This window comes from Molothrus aeneus, chromosome 15 (assembly GCF_037042795.1).
Source record: "Molothrus aeneus isolate 106 chromosome 15, BPBGC_Maene_1.0, whole genome shotgun sequence".
In the NCBI taxonomy this organism is placed as follows: Eukaryota; Metazoa; Chordata; class Aves; order Passeriformes; family Icteridae; genus Molothrus; species Molothrus aeneus.
Window position 1 is genome coordinate 10,649,222 of NC_089660.1, and position 14,727 is coordinate 10,663,948.

Sequence of the window (14,727 nt, forward strand, 5' to 3'; positions counted from 1 at the left end):
AAATGCAAAAACTCCCAAGTGAGTGCCATAGGTATTACTTTATATGGCCTTTATATCTCATTTATACTTAAGAACAAATATGTCCCATGTTAAAAGCCACCTTTAACTGTTACACTTAGAGACTACAGCTGTTAGGCACTGGTAACACTCAAAAACTGAAATATTTAGCACTAGAAAATGTGACACTCATTCTTTTTTGCTCCTACCGTATCTTCCAAGTTCTTTTCAAATTCTTCCAGGAATCGAGTCATGGCAGGATCTCCTTCAAAGTCATTAAAATGATTGTTCACCCACAGTAACACTACTCTGGTAACCTGTAAAAACAAAATAAACTATGTATATATATACACATATAAAGGTACCTACGGTTCTTCTCCCATAAGCTTTAATCTATAAACACAGAGGAATACTTGGATGTGGTAGAACAACATCAAACAGATTACTGTATCTGATAGGAAAAAGACATTTACATTTGAAATCATCTTCCTTTTCCCTTTATTTGGGGAAGCAAGTGAAAAATTAAAAAACCCAAATATTTTTTATACCTAAAAAATACTGGCAACCTCACCCAGTACCTACTGGTGCCTAAAATCCATCTTCAGCATCTTCAGCTAAGCCTTCCTGACACTGCTCATGAAAATCACCATTTAAAGCATCCTAATGATTTCTTTAAAGGAAGTTCTAGTTGTGATAATAAAAAGCTTTCTTTTAAGAAATTTTATTTAAATCTTCAGATTGCTCCTATTGGTGCTACAGAGTCACTTCTATACATGATAGTCAATCTCACAACTATATTATCTACCCATATTAAAAAAAAAAATCTAAGTCTATAGCTGTTTCTCTTCCAAAATAATACCATTTCTACTTTTGTTTGATGACACACTTCTCTTTATCTTTCCTTTTACTAAAAACCAGTAGCTGCCGAATTAAAAAGCATGGAAAGAGGTAAGAAGAGAAGCAGTAACCACAGCAGACCCTGCACAACTTCCTATACAAAACATACAGTGTTTTGACAGTATGTTGGACTTCCTCAGCTCAAGGCTACATCACATAAAAACATTGGCTAAGAACCAACAAATTGGCATAAGTTCCAGACTATCAAGGTTTTTCATGAATGTGCACACAGCTAGATAGAGTGGAACCTAGTTTTATTTATCTTAGCTTATCAGCAATACAAAAAGGGATCAATTTAAATATATTTTCACCAGAAATATCAATCTCTTAGACTGCAACCAACCTTATCCCTGAGGCTGTCCACTGTGAACCATTCCAAGAGTTTATTTCCAACTTCCAAGGGACTTGTTAGAAATGTTCTGTATGTTAAAAGAAAATCTTCGATGTAGGTTGGATCCACAATAGAATGTTCCTCTATTAAGTGCATGATGAGTCTCTCGGGTGTTGCCTTAAAAAAATCAAATCAAAAAATAACTGGTATCTCTCACCACTACCTCTCCCTAAAGAGGAATTCAACATAAACCCACATGACCAGTATAATCCCTTCAGAAAGTTCAGTTATGGCCAACTCAGGAGAAAATGCACCAACATGTTTAAATCAAATCCTCCTGCTTCTCTCAGCCCTGATATTTTGCAAAGGTAACACCTGGCTAAAACAATTAGTATTTTCCCTTAACTTTAGTTTTTAGTAAGTAGTTTAAGTTCCTCTTTCAGATTACAAAAAATGGTCATAAACACCCCAAAGTGTGCTCCCAATAAAAAACTTCAATATATGTGTTGAACAGGTTACAATGTATGTAACTTTAATAAAGGGGAAATGGAAGTAATTTTGGAATATAATACACATTCCTTCCAATTAAGTTTTTTGAGCTGACACAGACAAAACTGAGTATGTATACTAGATTCAAATTTATTTACTAATAAATAAAAGTTTAATAGATTAATGGAAAGCATAGAGAGAAATGTACCTTGATAACTATGTGTCCTTTCCTGGTTCCACTGCGATCCAGCTCCCTGTGCTCCTTTACCATCACAATTTCTCCTTCTTCCTCCACTTTGTGAGTGTTTTTTTCTACATGGTTCAGAATCCTCCAGTAGTCTTGCTGGGCTATACACACAAACTGTCCCCAAGGAGAACAACAGTGATTAAAGTACCTAAAATATGAATGTATCCCCATCTCCAGGCTGAACAACCCCAACTCTCTAAATCTCTCTCCACAGCAGGGGCTCCAGCTCTCAGAGCACCTTTGTAGGTTTCTCTGTACCTGTTCCAATCTCTTCTCTTTTATTAGATGCTTAAAAATAAGAGGTAGTTATACAGAATTGTAACCTTACCTGACAATCATCTACTTTGGTTCTGACCACTCCATTCATGTACTGTTTGTCCAGTGAGGGAGTAATCCCAAAACTATTTCCCATACAGAGACTCTCACTCTTGCCATCAGGATAGGTGATTTCTACTGTGCCATTTAAAATAACGTACCAAGAATCAAGCTAGAGAAAGAAAAAAAAAATTAAAAAGTGAAACTAACTCAACAACTTTTGTAAGCTCTTATCTCAGGAAGGCTCATTCTTATAGCCTCCAGTTTGTTATGAGCACATCTCTGTAACATTTAATTCACCAACACTGCACTGTAAGGCAGTGAGATATAAGAGATGGAAAAAAGAATGCTTTTCAGCTTCCTTCATATCCTTCAGAACTGATTCTGAAGGGAGAAATACTGATGAATAGATTGCTTTCTTAATAAGTAGGCTAATTGCCATGATATATTTGTACCATTTAGTGAGAATGAACATTCCTTCCCTGGGTACCCATTTAGTCACTGCCACAGATGAGTCTACCTCCCCCCTTCTGGGAGGGATGAACAGCAAAGGCCATTCCAGATGTCTTGATCCAAGCAGGAAGAGAGATTTCAGGGTAGTGACTCAGGGCACCTATGCTGGGAGCCTGACTACTGATTTCACACTCTTCTGGGAGCAGGGACTTACTTCCTGGCCATCTTCAAGTATGATGGCTCCTGCTTGCTCCACGACTTCAAAGATCATCACTGAGCACAGTTCTCTCCTCACAGACATGGTCATGTTGGCAAAGGCAGGGAGTTGATGCATGAATTCCAATAATTGTTCTGTTAGACAAAGGAAACATTGGTATGATGATTGCAAGGCCCAGGGTTTCCTTGGATTCCTTACTCTCCATAAGTGTATTAAACTTCAGTTAAATTCATTTGAAAATTGTTCAGGGGTGTTACACTTCCCATTAGTGCCTGTGGCTAAAAAGAGCCCAGTGTGCACTTTGTCATCAAGAGCCAGAACACAGCTCCACGGCCTCGCTGGTGTTCTGATTGACTCTCAGGGCAGCAGTCTAGCTAACAGTAAAAGCACTTCAGCTTCAAACATTTAGAGAAATTAAAAATACCCCTAGGTACAGTAATTATAAGCTAGACAGGAGCATGAAATGATTTTCCAGTGTTCAGAGACGCAATCTGAAGTACAGCAGAAAGCAAATTTTGCTATTGAAATTCATGCCAATTTCTAGTTAAACACTGCAGTAAATTATCTTAATTTTAACTGTTTTGCAGCTTACAGTTAAGTATACCTATACTCAGTAATAGTATGTTCTCTTTGCTATTTAATAACTACTTCAACACTTTCAGGCAGTCAGAATTACCTTGCTACATGTCCCATTACATCAATGCACACAATGACTGTAAAACATCACATCTCGAGTATTACAAAGACTGTTGTTCAAAATACTTGGATTCTCAGAACAAATACTCTCTCAGAGAGCAAGAGAAGACATCATTCAATTAAGAGTATCAAGAGAGCAAAGTGAGACGTCATTCAATTCTTAAGATATACATTGAACATTAACTCATTAAACAGTTTTTGGTGATGCTTCTCTTACAGATGTTATATGAAGTAGCCCTATGTCAATTTTAGTACTGTATTTTTCCTCCTCACCAATGTCATCATCAGTTTTATCTGCAGGCTCTTTCTCAAGGCACTCTCGGACAACATCTCGCCCTAGAAGTGGATCAGAAGTTCTGTCAATATCTTCATCTTCCTCCTCTTCTTCATCTTCAGAGTCTACAGGTGCTTCCGGAAGACCCGTTAAATCAACATCTCCCATCTCACTTTCTGTAGCCTACAAAGAAAATGTCACACAGAGGGTTCAATGTCCTCAGTTCAGTGATTTATGGTCTGAGGTAGCTAATAAAAAAAAAATTAAATTCTGTGACTAACAAGTCTAACTAGAATCTCTAACAGTTCCCTTTCTAAACACTGAGGAAAACATGTTGTGCTGAAATGGACTAGATTTTCATTTTACAGCATTTATTCTCTTTCTTGTGAATTCCTGTGACATTGTTTTTCCACCATTTGAGTCTATAGTATTAACAAAATAATAATATAGTTTAGAAATATCACTGGTTACCCAATGCCTGCAGACACATTTCTACTGTCAGCAATAGATGACAACAAAGACATCACCCTGAGCAGCCAAATAAGACAATGGTCAAAGAGTACAAAACACCAGCAACAAAAAGCAGAATCACATAGGAATCACTTGCACTGATTCCTTATGTACAGTTTAAATGATGTAATGGCATGAAAATAAATTTCCAAACAGATGGAAGGGGGAAAAAATGTAGTTTCAAATTCTCAGTTTCTACAGAGTAGTTGCTCAATCACTTTTTTTAAAGCTTAAGCCAGAATGCAAATTATTTTTCTGTTTAAATTCAGAAATTTGAACAACAAGATGTGTCACTGAAAAGTACAAGGCAATTATATAGAAACTTGCAGAAAATGGAGTTTGTTTTTTAAATGAGCGCATTTACAACACTCACTTCCACTTTGAAGAAATCCTTCAGATTTTACAAAAACACTGAGCTAAGGTTTTTGCATGTTCACAAAACATCCAAAATGGAGACTGAATTTAACACTTTAATGGAGCAGAGCACAGCTTCTCTGGACAACCTGTACCAGTGTCTCAAAAACCTTACAGGCAAGATTTTCTTCTCTGTGCCCAAATTACATCTACCTTTTGTCTTTGTCACTACAGGACATGGTAAAAAGTCTTCCTAATAAATCTGCTTTAAGTATTGACAGGATGCAATAAGGTATCCCTGGGGCCTTAATCCCTTTTTTCTCCCATCTCTGGGGGCATCACACAACTGCTGGATGGAGAGTGCATCCACAGTTCCACCAGCCAAGCCCCTCTTCCCATGGGAAGGATTCCCCAGTCCCTGCCTTGATGTTCAGGGCATGGAGAGATGTGGAAAGAGCAACCTGTGAAAACTGAGACAAAAATGGCTGAGTGCCTCAGCCTTCTCCATGTCATCAGTTCTCCTGCCTTATTTACTGGGGGAGTGAAGCACAAATTCTATCTGGTTTTTGGGGGTTTTGGTTTCTTTGACTAATGTTCCTGTAGAAGCCCTTCTGGTTTTTGACACATCCCTTGCCAAATCCCCCTCCAACTGAGCCTTACCCTTCCTGATCCCAACCCTACCCATTAGGGCAGTGTACCTATATTCCTCCCAGGACACATGAATCCTCCCTGATTCCATTAATGCATTTTCTTCTTGTGCTTAATTTTCACCAGAACGTCCTTACTTGGTCACTGCTCTCCTGCTCTTATGGCCTCACATAAAACAATATTCATTTAAAGCAATTTAATCACACCAGACTGCACTGTCTCCATCTCCCTACACACTCCATGCTGATGTGAGCCCCAATACCTGGACAGAGGAACAGCTTTGTCATCCTACACCAGAAAAAAAACCTGGGGTTTAGATATAACCCTAGAGATTGTCCACATTTTGGTAATTGGCTAGCAAACCTAATAAATAAAGCTTAAAGTATTTTAAAATATGTATTTCTTTCAGGAGTGTAGCAATATAGAGAGGGTTAAATCTGTTTTACATTACATCACTTTATTGGCTTCTGTAGCTCACATTAACAATTTTGGAATTAAGCCCAAGTGCAAATTGTACTTGGAGATTCTCAGCAGCACATGATCAGTACAGCATTTTATTCTAGGACTTTTCTAGCATTTCTTCATCTAAATAACCACAATTTATACCAACTTCTTCATGCTATGACAAACAGGAGCACCAAATCCTCACTTTGATACCCCTATGCTGAACCAGAAAAAACTGAGGCTACAGGTTCTACCAAATTTTTTATATCCTACATAGGAAAATAGACAAATCAGCTCCTTTCTTGATAAATAAGTTACAATTTGATCAAACTATGAAATAGGAGCAGTTCCTCCAACTGTGTTTCCGAGATTCTTTGCAGATGGGTGACAGAATGCTGGCAGGTCAGTGCTGGAAGAACAGGAAGGATTTCACTCACAAAGCCATCTGCAAAAGTAGCTGCTCTTCCCAACCACAATGCTCCAGCTGTTTCCATTATCAAATATAAAAATCAATCCTAACACAAACATTTATGAATTACTGAGGTACAAAATGAAACCTGAAGCTGCAATCCTCAAATCTCACACAAATATGGATTTCCAGGATCAGGTCTGTGGCACAAGGGTATCTACTGAAATATACATCCTTGATAAATATTTTACAGATAATCTATTTCAATTTTGAAGCCTTAACCACAATTGGAATTACTGCTGGACAATGATGTTGCTGCCCACAAAGAGTACATACTCCCAAAGTGATAAATGAAGGATTTTGAAAGAAGTGAAAGGGGAGAGAACTGACAGAAATAAACAGGTAGGAAAAAATGGATGCAAACTGGTTGGCCACTAAGAGAAGATGATTGCCAGGTATTGATATAAGAAACTCATTTCTCTGAGTGGAGGTGAGACCCTCTCCAGCCACATCCAGAGAGACAATCTGGATTCCCTGTGTGACTCTGGCTGGGCACCTTAGACCCTGTCCCATAAAAGGGCAAAGATGTTTTCCCTGTGCAATAAAATGTTGAATTCTTTTTCCCAAGGACCCCTGTAACAGGTCAAAGCAGCTGTACAAGACTGCATTTCAAGTGCTGTATGCACAACCACACAGCTTCCCCTAGCTCCTGCTGAAGACCATAGTTCTGAAATTAAATGTACTTTCAGAAAGGGATTGAAAGAAAAAGAATAAAAATTTTTTAAATCCCCTTCAAGCAAGAAGTTACTTTAAAAATTGTAGAGAATAACTTACTTTTTCTTCCTCTAATTAAAAAAGGTTTGCAGCACAACAGAAAGACACCTGCTCTGCAGTATTCCAAGCAAGCTGGAATTTACAATACACACATTAGGACATTCTGGTGTCCGGTTTCAGACACCAAAACACTGAAATCTCCAACAGGGAACAGCAACAGAAAAGGCAAGAAAGAAAACCATAAATTTTCATCACTTTTTGCAACTAACTCAGGAGATTTAACACAATGTCTCCACAGCAGAGCTTAGAGGCAGGAATCTTCTGCTGATCTCACTAAGCTTTATGTTCATAATTTCCTGTTTAACTGGAAATGGGCTTTACTCTGGACTAAAAGGCAGCTGGGACAAGTGAAACCTCATTTCAACACTATTGATGAATGTGGTGTACACAGATGAAGAGAAAATCTTTACATATCTAAATAAAACATTGTTTCATTATTTGGTTCTACCATTCTTATAATGTTTTCCCATTCTAGAATGAAGTTTGTACTACTTACTGTAAAAATTAATGTTAAGATACCATTAATTCAAAAGGTCATTTCAAGGCTACATTAATCAAAATTATTTAGAATATTAGTGACACTAATGATATTTCTAAAGAGTTTAGCATGTGAAGCTTGGCATGATACATATGAAGCTGACTGCAAAAGCAAAGCATCATTTTCCAAACATTTTATGAAAATATGTATTTTGCTGTACCAAAAATGCTTTCAATCATGGAGTCAAAACATCACACTCAACATGTAGGTTTATTATGTATCAAAGATGTTCTCTACCTTCATAATATGATGAATATTTGAGGGAAACCACTTTTCTTTTTTGTGATTTCAAAATCTGTCTATATTGATGTGTTGCTGCAATATAATGCTGTGTTAGATATTGTGCAATGGCATTATTACGTAACATTTATCTATTACTAAGTAATATCTAGAGATCATTTATAGATTTGTGACAAATAATAAGAGAATTCTCCATCACTAACTGTTACAGCTACTGCAATAAAATCCATAAAACACATAAATGCACATAAAATACATCTTTTATCAGGTTATGCACATTAGGCATATGAGAAGGAGATACTAAAATTTCACTAAAATTAAGGGGGAGAAAATCACTGTGGTTTTTTTGGAGGATTTTCCCCCCTCGTGCCATGTCTGTAGCATGTCTTCTCTTCACCCACAGCTTATCAAATGTTTGATTCTCTAATGCAATCTTTTACAATTAATGTCACTGTAGCTCTGCTCATGCATGGCTCTAGAATTATCTTTCAGTATCTCACTCATCAGTGATGAACAGTGGTGACCTGCCTCAGCATCAACCTGGCCAGCCAGGAATTCTCTAAGAGGTGTCCTCATTTCCTTCAGGATGCAAAACCAGACAGGTGAATGTCACTGAAAAGGAAATTCTTACCTGAAAAGTCCTAACTCCTAAAAATTAATACAAAATCTGCAGTCATTTTCACATTACTTATTCCTTAGTGTACAAAATACCTAGGACCACGGTTTATTTGCTACAATGCAATAAATATGTTACTCCATCATTTCTTTTATTTATATAATTTTTCTTTGTTTAGCAATTATGCTCTTTTGTCATTTATGGATGAGTAGATATAAGGCAATTACCCACACATGATAAAAGAGTGTTCTCTTATTACAAGATATCATTGCTAGAGTGATATCTTCGTAATCAATAATATATGTAAGTGCTTTTCACTTAGAGCAACCTCTCCAAACTACTCAGGCAGGCAAGTCAAGCACCCTGCTGCTATGGCCTTGCAGTGCCTTTCCCAGTGCCGGTGTCTGCGCAGCTCTGGGAGCTGTCACACTCAGCCCTAACTCTAGGCCTGATGGCAGCTTCTCCTGGGCTGAGGTCCCCATCACCATGGCTGGTCCAGGTCAGAAGATGTAGCAGCAGCAATGTTGTGGCCCTGCTGTGATCACCTTGGCAGCCTTTTCCAGCCCCACTGTCCCTGGAGCTGTCGGCTCTTGGACTGTCTCAACCCCAGCCCTAACACTGACCACAGCCCTAACCCTAGCCCTTACCCAAACCAGTATTATGGGTTTTGCAGACCAGAAAGATGTAGGAGCTGCAATGCTGGGACACTGCCAGCATTGCCCTGGCAAACCTTTTCCAGCCCCACAGTTCCTGGAGCTGCTGGCTCTTGGACTCTCCCAACCCCAACCCTAACCTAACATCAATTCTGATGTTGCCTTGATTCAGAAAATCAAGAAAAAGAGTAAAAATAATCAAGATACAGAACACCATCTTCCAGCACAGCCTCTCAGAAATAAGAGATTTCATGGAGCATCTTGGAGAGACACTCTCAGGGATGCCAGCTACTCCTAATCTAGCTGGCAGCAAGCAAATCTAAAGTAGTGAGGTTGTAAACTAATTAGGACAAAAATGCAGGGCCACTTGCAGTGTTCTAAAGTAATTTTGCTTTAATGTCTTATTTTTCAAGTTCCCTAAGCAATATATTGTAACTAGGTATCATTGATCTGTTTCCAGCATAGAAATAATATCCAGACAGCACCTAAGAAAAAGGAACAGGTGTCTAAAATCAAGTTACACCTACACCATGCTTAACAACTGCTGTATATTCTGTATTGTGGTCAGACTGCAACTTGGAAGTGGAAAAGCTGTGAAACTACTGATCAATACAAATCCAAGCTGAATCCCCTCATCAATCAGAGCACAAACACCCATGAAATGAGCTCTGTGATTTGACACAAGACAGGTAACTTATTAAATGTATTATCAGTAAACAAATGAAGCTATCTCTGGCTTTCAGCCAACTTCTCTCAGGAAGCCACACTAGAATTTCCACAGTCAATTAGTACAAAGTGGGTTTATTACTACACTTTTGTTTGTAGAACTGAACATCTGCTATTAGCAATAAATATAAATAATCAAGGACGGCATTGGAAACACCAGGCTGATTTCAAGAGATTTGTTCCATTTCAGAAAGGAAAATGATCCCATGAATCAACAAATGTTACTTTTAAAAGCCACAGCATACTTGGTGGTACAGAAAGATGTGAAAAGCAACAAAAAGAGCTTTACAAGCATCAGCTTGCTGCATGTCTGTGGGAGTGATGAGCCCCATGGGCAGCACAGGGATAGGTGGAAGCATCAAGAGGGTTTTAGCCAGTCTTGGATAAAGGGTCACTCTTCCTGTTTATGGAATGGATGTAACATCAAGGAAGCACAGCTATGAAACCAAAGCAGTCTTACCTGATAAATATCAGAGAGGCTGCTGCTCCCAGAGTCACTGGCAATGCTGCACCCTGACTGGCTGGAGGGCACGTGCGTCACCTGGGGATGAGGATTGTCCGTGAGGTGCATCTTGGTAAGGTCAGCTGGAAGCTGAAAATAACAGGAATTTGGGGAAAGGTAGGAAAAAGAAAGGAAAACAAGATGTGTAAGTTGGATTTGAAGACAAAGTTTTTCATAAAACTTTGGTTACACATTTAAATTTGTATTTGAATTGCTGAATTATCGAATCAAAATCAAACAGAATTTGAACCTGTAACTTGACATACATTTTGAGAAAAAGCTAGTTTAGACTAAGCTGACCCAATCACACTTCACTTTTCATAAAACTGATGGAAAACAATGCACCTTTCATACAAAAAAGGTCTTGGATATTAACAGCTAAGTGACATACCCCAAGATGACAAATATATGACACTGGCCAAACAGCACACAGTATTTAACCTTAGCTGACATTGCAATCCATTATGAAGAAGCAGGATTCCTCCTTATAAGTTCAATTTATGCACCTTAGTTCAGGAATAACCTTTAGAAAATATCAGTGTAGAACAAAAAGTAATGTAATCTAAATAAAACATTTGGTCTGTAAAGGGCTTTAAATTTTCTTTAAAGAAACGAGTACACAGAATATTATGAATTTTGGGTACAGCTATGTACAACAGCACTCCTATTTTATAAATCTATCTGTAAATGAACACACATGCAGATATCTAAATTTGCATGTGAAGTTCACAACCATATTCTTTCTATTGAAAAAAACCAGCAGTAGCTTTTAAAGACTTAGAACTGCACGGGATACTGTCAAATGAAGTCCTTTAATTCAACTGCTTGTTTGGTTTTTTTTGTCATATATACTTATTTTTAAAATACTGAATTATTAAAATTTAATAAAATTTATTTTTTTAAAATTATTCTCAACTACATGAAAAGCACACTGTATCAAGGAATCATAGATTCTCTATGCGCTTTTATCATTTTTAAATTATACAAGTTACATAATATTTCTTTTTAAAAATGTTCTGACGCAGAAAAAGTCCAGAACTACTCCAACAGCATCAACTGTTGTCATAAAAATTAAAAGATTTCTTCTGTAAAACAATTCAAATTCCACACAATCATGTCAGCTACTAGATACTCAGTCCTACAAACTAAAGGCCAATACTGGAAAATAGTCTTGAGCTGGTATCAACTTTATAAATACTGACTAAACTTAAGAGAAGTGATAAATAGGTTTTGATTTACCATCACAATTCCATGTCCATTATCTGAAGAACACACAAGAGAAGTACTTCACCAAACACCAGTTCACATATTTTCTGAAAACACAGATGGCACCAGAGGTCTTGCCAAACCTTCCCCACACCCAGGGAAAAAACTGTTGAGACCCTCTGACAAATGCAATGTAATTTCACTATTAAAATTGTGATAAGGAACATGAGGGATCTTGCATCCCTTGCAACTCCCAATGACATTCTCATTGGCAATGACTACTCAAACACAACAATCCATGTGGGCTATGAAAGCAAACATTACTCTTCCTCACTATCCTAATTTTACCTTATTCTAGCTTTGTTTTTCCCTAACAAAAGAAAGAATAAAATACCCAACCTGTAAATTCATATCTATGGTCACATGAAAAGGAGAAAGTCTGAAAAGCAAAAGGTTGCTAAAATCCCACAAAAAGCCCAATTCAAGCAGTAGGGGGAAGAAAGCAGGTTGGCAGAATAAGGATTAGGCAACTTAAGTTGCAGTGAACTTGATCTAAATACAAAGGAAACACAACACTTTAAAGCCTATGTTTAGCCACCAGAAAAAGTTTTACAGGCTGAAAATACCTATTTTCAGGATTTGAGAACAGCAAAAAGGTCAAAGCACTCAGATGACAAAATTCAATCCAGTGGCCAGCAGCACTGGGGATGAGCTGCCATACATGGAAGAGCTGTCAGCACAGGGGAAGAGCTGATCTAACATCCAGGAGTTTTAGGAAATTACAGAACAAATCACCCCACACAGATCCACTGGCTCTAGCTTAAAGCCCACAGGTTTCCTGCAAACTCTTCAGGCTGTCCCCACCTTTATAACCTCCCTACTCCAACAAACAGCTCCAACTTCAGCTTCAATCTTTTTGTCCATGATCAAATCCAATGCTGACTGTGGTAACAAAGACAAAAGGAAATCTAATTTAAGCTCCTTTCTATCCAGATTCTCAAACCTTCAAAACAGCTCCAGTAAAACAGTGAGCAGGACCAAGAGTAGAACCAATTCTGCAGGATTTCCCAGGAGAACAATGGCAGGTGCTGCTCTTTACCAACAACTGGTGCTGTTAAAGCCTGTTCTGGCTCAAAGACACCCCAGCACCCACACATGTGCACTGCCATGTACAGTTTGTCTTCTCTAATTTATTTGAGATTTTAAGATTCTTGTGATGAACACTGTCTTCCATACCTAGACTGAGAAGTGGGGCTCCACCTGGTCTAGTGGAAGGTGTCCCTGCCCATGGCAGGGGCTTGGGACAAGATGAGCTTTTAGGTCCCTCCCAACACAAACCATTCTGTGATTCTGTAATTCTAAGTACTGATGGAACAAGACATGGCTCTCAAAATAAACAGGTTGTGCATATATTTCGTGTGTCATTTTCACAAAAACCCACTGATGATCAAAGCACTGCCAGCCTTCCCAAAGGAGTATTTCTGAACAACTAATTAATCAAAACTGCTCTTCAATCCCCCTGCCAGCACTCCCCTTCACTTCCATCACCTATAAAGCACATGGGTATGTATGATGCAAAGTCCTGCTGGACTTTGCAATATATTCTTGCAAAAGACATTTAATGCAAGTTAGATGCAAGGAAACATCCCAATATCTTTTTAAATTTGAGAGAGATAAGGTTTATTTGAGACAAGTGACCTTTAAAGTACTGCTTGCCACTCTACTCGATCTCCCAAAATAAATCACAGCTTCTGTCTTTTGTATGTCATTTTTATTACCCAAAGTGATTGTTCTTTCTTGCAGAGCTCACCAGGCAGCAAAGATACAGAGAGGATGTTTCTGTACCTACATGACAGGGGACACAGGAAGCTCTTGCTGGTTGTGGCTGGGAAGTTGCTGCAAGTGACATAAAATTGCCTTAACTATTGGTGACTGTGACTTTTTTTCTGAAACTTAAAAATTCTTGTTACAAGAGCATCAGTATCCTGAAAATCCTGTGTTGGGAAACAAGGTCCACACAGCAATGTCCAACTATACCCACATTAGATGCTTTTGGATGCAGATATTTAGATCTGCAGTATCTTCTAATTATGTGCCCCAGCACCCCCAGACAGGAAAACCACAAACATTCTGATAAACACTCCAACAGACTACTTAGTTGCTACTTTAAACCACAACAATTTCATTTTTTCACAAGAAGGGATAATCTGGAATTGTAATATGAGTGCATCTGACATGCTGGCACAGCCTGTCCCTGCATCAGTGCCAGCACATCCTTGTGACTGACCTTTCCCAACAAAGGGATATTTAGGAACAAATCCCCCGTTGAAATGCCACACTGCAATTCAGAACTGTACCAGAAAGAAAGTTAAGAAAATAGAAGTTATCATCAGCATAGCCACCTTCAGCTCTGGGCCTCCTCTGAGTCAGGAAAACACAGTTGGTGATTACATCAAAAAATCCTGGATCAACTAGGAATTTTTAAAGCAATGTTGCAAACTGCAAGAGGAAAAAGGAGAAGAAAAAAGACTAAATCCTTCAGAATCTCATCCTAATGGTAGCACCAGCCTGCCATGCCACACAAACCCAGAAGCACCAGCAGCCTGGACTTGTTTCTGTTAAAGGAATTTGAAGTTTTGGAAGAGGGTTCACAGGCTGATCCCATCTCACCTGTCAGGACACAGCCACGGTCAGTCCCCTCAGCCAGGAAAGAGAGGAGGTGGTGGGAGAGGACATGGGAGTGTAAAAGCCAGCACTGAGTAACATTTAATAAAAGGTGAGATACACAAAATACTAAACTCTCCCCATAGCAGACTTGAATACCTGAGGGGAAGACTCCAAAGGTCCAGCAGGAATTTTGGCTTTTTCCATCAATTTCATGGCTGCAGCCACCTAGCACCAATGCAAGGAGATGCAGCACTCCTGCTGCCAAACCAGAGAAATTCCAAAAAACTCTGCAAGCCCCAAACCTGTCCTTTCTCCCATTACATAATACAAAGTTTACTTAAAAGGAGTATTTTATTTGATTATTTTTGTTTGGTTGGGTTTTTTTTAAGAGACACCAGGACATCTTGGTTTTATAGAGTTACCGACTTTCTAAAAGTAGTTTGGAAACAAGAGCAGAATAATGA

At 38.5% G+C, this 14,727-nt stretch overlaps 1 protein-coding gene across 2 annotated transcripts in view; it reads right to left on the reverse strand.

Annotated features, from left to right (window-relative positions):
• The window catches only part of RAPGEF6 (Rap guanine nucleotide exchange factor 6), a 122,151-nt gene that overhangs the window by 36,988 nt on the left and 70,436 nt on the right, over positions 1 to 14,727 (reverse strand). For both annotated transcript variants that reach the window (XM_066560132.1, XM_066560133.1), the window contains 7 exons: positions 10,349 to 10,480; positions 3,916 to 4,099; positions 2,944 to 3,080; positions 2,290 to 2,448; positions 1,923 to 2,075; positions 1,238 to 1,402; positions 207 to 314 (listed from right to left, as the gene is read on the reverse strand). In XM_066560132.1, the coding sequence (XP_066416229.1) occupies positions 207 to 314; positions 1,238 to 1,402; positions 1,923 to 2,075; positions 2,290 to 2,448; positions 2,944 to 3,080; positions 3,916 to 4,099; positions 10,349 to 10,480 (1,038 nt within the window). The remainder of the gene's footprint in view (positions 1 to 206; positions 315 to 1,237; positions 1,403 to 1,922; positions 2,076 to 2,289; positions 2,449 to 2,943; positions 3,081 to 3,915; positions 4,100 to 10,348; positions 10,481 to 14,727) is intronic.